Below are 4,978 nucleotides of genomic sequence, written 5' to 3'. Positions count from 1 at the left end.
AAAGAGCTCGCGACGCTTTTGCAGATCTGTTTGGGAAGTTTTTGTTCTTCTCAGCTTCGGAGGCGCAAGCCAATCTATTTCCGTCAACTTTTCGTGGTTAGTTAAATCGACCTTCAATATATAGACCAAGTTGTGACTAACCTTCATGTCCTGAATGACCTCGTGAAGTGACATTACTTCAAATCGTCTCAACGAAATGAAATGATCTACATCCTTAAGAAACGTATTCTCATTGTGTTCAGCTACGGAACTATGACCCCAGAAGTCATTAGGAACGATCTTCTTCAGAACAGCCTGGCAGAAGGCTGAAACCTTCGCAGGCGGAGTTGCTAAGTCAAAGATGGACGACGTCGTGCCCCCTGGGACTGGCGGTGATTGCTTTTGGAACTGCGGTGCAATTTTCTTCTGCAGCACATCTACTTTACGAGAAAGTTTACGAATGCCACCGGCTTCAACTACCTCGATTTCTCGGTGATCAAGCGACTCATGAAGCTTGAAAAGTCAGTACGATCGACTTTTCATGACTTCGAGGACTTACTGGACAGTGGTGCTGGACAAGTTTCGAGTAAGAGCAACGTTGGTGTAAGATCTGGAGTTTCTGTATCAATTTTGGGACTAAACCTCTCAGTCTCTTAGGAATCTTGACTTGAGTAGCCGACTCATTGAGTCGGCCGAACCTTTGCGAAATTTCTTCCTCCCTTAACGTATAATCTTTGAGCCTTTGGGAGGTTTCTTTGAGATCAACTTTCGAAGTAAAAGCATTATGAAGCCCGAATTGACGAGGGAATATGTACAACATGATCCTCAGGATATGGGTTTCATTCTGTATGCTAGTCTTTTGCCTGCTCTCGTCTGTTTGCCCCTCATCTTCGCCAAGCGGGCTATATGGAGATCGATTCAATACATCTATTATCATCAGCTAACTTTTCATCTAGAATATGAAGTTACGAGCGTCTCACGGATATGTCTAAGACCAAAATGTACGACACCTCGGGCATTAAGAGCAGCTCTTGCGTAGAGCATGCGGTTACGAACGAAGACAATCTCTGATGGACTTTTCGCAGCATTGCTAATGGGGATTTCTCCGGTCTTCTCATGGCCGCGAGCCTCAACTTCCGATAACGGCTTTCCTAGATCTGAATGAGTACATGATCTTGTCCTTGCTATAGTCGAATTGCTCACCGCTGATTTGATAGAAATTGTTTGATCCTGCTCTCACGGCGATAAAAATGGCGCAGTCAAAGAGCAAGTCCATCATGATGCGTTCTCCCGACTCGCCTAGTAAGGCGAGGAGTTGCGGCCATGGTGGCTCTCTCAACGCCTCAAAATGCGGGTTAGGTCGAATCTGACGTAGCCCCAAGCCACGATTTACGGTGAAGCCGTCACAGAGCAGATGCTTTGGCCATGTGCCAGTCTTCTCCCTCGAGAATAATGTTCTTACGACGTATTCTAGCAACTTTCTAATATTAGCTTATCTGCAGGGCACTCAATGATGATCAGGCATATTTTATGAATACGAGAAAGAAAGCCGGGTCGTACAAGTGCCTGTGTCTCGACAAATCCAGCAACGCCGTTAGACAGAGTGACGTAGGACTCGTCCCCCTTTTGGGAGAAATTCTTCCATCCGGTCAAAATATGATCGTCCGGACTTCGCAATCCATCTGGTATTCCGACGAGGGTGCCGTCAAGTAAACTGCCCAATGATCGCTCTACATCTGAAGGGGCCGAGTCCGAAGCCTTCTTGATTATGCCGACGGCGGCGACCTTTTTTCTTCTAAGTCTAGAGGTGGTAGGTAGCTTGGAAAGGACATAATTACGCAATGTCAGTACATGCGGATAGAATTGGTTGAGTACAGCATGCTGGGCTTGTACAGGCACCGACTGCTGATTGGTCTCAGGTTGTGTTTTCCCTTTCTTCGTTGGCGGTCTAGCATCCAAACCACCTTTGACGGAGTCCGGACGCTTCCGCTTCCTTGGACGAGGCATTGTGTAGCCTCATAACGTGATGTTTAAGGGAGGCTTGATATACTGGCCGAATTTGGCACTCACGTTAGGTTGGGGACCATGGTACTGCTTCTCTTTATGCTAGGGATATGCCTAGAGGGTGCCCGGTTCCAACATTAAAATTGGACAACTTATCCAGTACCCAGTCTCTGGGTACATAGGTTTTGTAAGAACTCTTCGCCCTTCTAAGAGCTTGGGTTCTTGAATGCGATTCCGTTGGTAACGTCTAGAAGTTGTTTATTACAAGATTGACATCAATGTATCGTGTGGAAATATTGAATGAACATGAATTTGTAAATGTTCAAGGTCTAATATTGCACACGCGTCTGGTTGTACCGAAGTATTGATCGTCTTGAACTTTAAACTGAAGCTTGGACCCGTTTCCCGTTAGACATGGCTCCGTATGTGTGGTTCCACATTAATTAGCTCACTGAAAGTGGGTATCGAAATATCTATGGATCCTACTGAGATCGCAGGATCGATTCATGTAGAACCTATGTAGGTACAAGGCTTCCTACAATCTGATCGTAAATTTCTTTTCATATTCCTATCTCCCTTCCATTACACTTCAAACGAAAATATATGCGCCTAAGAAAGCGATCATATCACAGCAATCATGTTTAATATGCGCCGTGTATCACTATGAGAATTCGAATTTATAAGTCATGACATATTGAAACTTTACCGAGACATGATCACGATCCTTATTCCTGCTGAGAAATTCATAATCAAAGAAAACTTACAGCAAGTCTACAACTTGACAGGCTACAATAAAAACACGAAACTTTTTTTTGTTATCTCCTCCGATTGTCCCAAGTTGTCTTCTGCCGACCAGTTCTTGAACCGGAAAGACCGGTTAGATCCCAGGTTGGGCGCTGTCAGATTCACATTAGACATCAAGATAGGCACGTTGAAGTAGCCCTGGAGTTGCCTCACCATGTAGGCTGTGTTTGTCCCAGTTGCTGGCCACGACTCGCAATATAATTCGTATGCTCTATTATACCGGATTGGTTCGCTAAGACACGCTTACCGGGTTTAAGTCGTGCCTAAGACGTGCATAGGAGAAAAGAGGTGCAGTGGCGCGAAGGATCGCGATAGAGCCATTTCGTAATATCCACTGGCTTGATCCAAAAGGCAAACCACCATGCAACATGACAGCTTCTGGGACGAATAAGGTTGGTCAATTCAGAACGTAGTAGCAGGTGCCTGGCAATGAAGTTGTCTTTGATAGGGGTCATTCGTCAATCATGGGGGCTTGCCACTTTCCCCTTCTAGGTACGGTCTGATGCATCAGCCGTCGATGTGCACACTGACGACGCTTACACATACATATGCGAGTCAACTTGCAAGTTACCTAACGAGCTACAAAATGCCCACTAAGGTACCTCTACTAGATAGATAGATAGACAGACAAATAGACTTCTGCAGCCATCAATCAGTATACTCAGGTTGATTATAATGACGGACGAACAAGTCTGGTATAAATTGTGGCTTCTGCTTCGTTGATTAAACCGTCCGTTAAAACCGTCCGAGACTCAGATGAGAAATCAATGAGTGGCTGCGATGGAATTATGCAAGCTGCATGCACTCCTGTCTGAATTTTATGTCGTATCCCATTGCCAACTGGTCCATTTCGTCTTCCAGAGCCCTTCTTCTGCCCGTGAGTTACCAACTGAGACCAGGGGCGGATGCAACGCATCCAATACCTATTAGTAACGGAGAATAAATAATTCGGACGTGATCGGATCTCCTATCCTTCGATTGCCTATAGGTTAGTTATGGCCATTCAGAAAATTCTAGTAAGGGATCTAAGAAATTGTGGCTTGGTTTTAGGTGTATGAGTTGCGAAGCCTACGAAATCTATTCGGTCTTTAAGGAACTCGTTTTTTCCATTAGTTGCTTAGCTAGATCAACTCCTTGAGACGTTCTAACACGCCTTCCTTACCGAATCATGCCTCGTTATTGGACGGTCAGCTTATGTGTAATACCCCTTTTTTCCCCAGAAAGAAACAAGCAACACGAAGCTTACTAGCAGGTGGAAGTGTGCATTATAAACCAACGACATCTACCTACCACTGCCACACTGGAACATCGGTTTCTTTTTTTCCTTTTTTTTTCTTTAAAAGTTTTATTCATACCTCAAATGTACGCGTACCTATTATGCGTACTAAGTAGCCTAAAAATTGGACATGACTCGTCTGCTTGTTTATTTAAATATGCTAACAACCCTCTTATGATAGTGATGACTTCCTGACTCGCAGACTCGTCGGCTTTGCTTGTGGATGAGATACTAGATAATAGATCTGCCAACCTATAGCGGTCCGGGATATGTTCTCCATCGGTTCGATCTCCATGCAAATGCAGCGGAACGGCTTATGACTCCTAATCTTTTTCCACCACTCAAAAGGGCTCCATCATATAAAATAAAGCCGCATCTTCTGAGCTGTGCATCGCAATTCCAAGGCTGCGATCCAAATAAAGATTGGGAATGATGTACCAAGTTGAACTTTTGCGCTTTCGTACCTTGATTGATCATTGATGCTTGCGGCATGTACAGCCATGATCCCTGGTATGATCCTTGATATGGAGATATGTACCTAGGTACCTACCAAGCTGCTTGGAAAGCCAAGTCCAATGGACCCAAAACTGAACGGTATCGAAATGGATACGAACCTGCGAATTTGGGGGATGGACTGGGTGGAGGGCACTTGCCTAGATGGCCCAGTAGCTCAGTAGCCCAGACAGCCCAGAATCCAGATACCTATCCGGATAGCGACTTCTCCATACAAATGTAAGGTAACCAAGGCGGTAGCTACGTAAGTTTTATTAGTTGGTAGCCTCAACATTACATCTTTCCACCATCCGTGGATTTTTAGTTTATTTTCTCTAAGTTAATCTAGAGCAACCATGGAAGGCCGTTAAACCGTACCGCCTCTTTCCTGTCCTCACCCCCGAACACCACGCAAACTACCTA

The 4,978-nt window shown here is 44.9% G+C and overlaps 1 protein-coding gene across 1 annotated transcript; it reads right to left on the bottom strand.

Moving 5' to 3' along the window:
- Window positions 1-1,371: 1,371 nt before the first annotated feature.
- Window positions 1,372-2,322, bottom strand: GGS22DRAFT_8107 (uncharacterized protein). Its single transcript, XM_047968159.1, has 2 exons — window positions 1,540-2,322; window positions 1,372-1,449 (listed from the first exon to the last, which is right to left on the bottom strand). Exons 1-2 carry the CDS (start codon window positions 1,984-1,986, stop codon window positions 1,438-1,440), a joined length of 459 nt encoding a protein of 152 aa, XP_047823915.1. The 5' UTR covers window positions 1,987-2,322; the 3' UTR covers window positions 1,372-1,437.
- Window positions 2,323-4,978: the final 2,656 nt, after the last annotated feature.

This window comes from Annulohypoxylon maeteangense (assembly GCF_022496945.1).
Source record: "Annulohypoxylon maeteangense strain CBS 123835 unplaced genomic scaffold GGS22scaffold_1, whole genome shotgun sequence".
In the NCBI taxonomy this organism is placed as follows: Eukaryota; Fungi; Ascomycota; class Sordariomycetes; order Xylariales; family Hypoxylaceae; genus Annulohypoxylon; species Annulohypoxylon maeteangense.
This window is presented reverse-complemented; position numbering and strand designations above follow the sequence as displayed.

What these genes read in the sequence shown, in the direction of transcription:
- GGS22DRAFT_8107 (XM_047968159.1), bottom strand. Translation starts at nt 1,986, where the DNA reads ATGCCTCGTCCAAGGAAGCGGAAGCGTCCGGACTCCGTCAAAGGTGGT.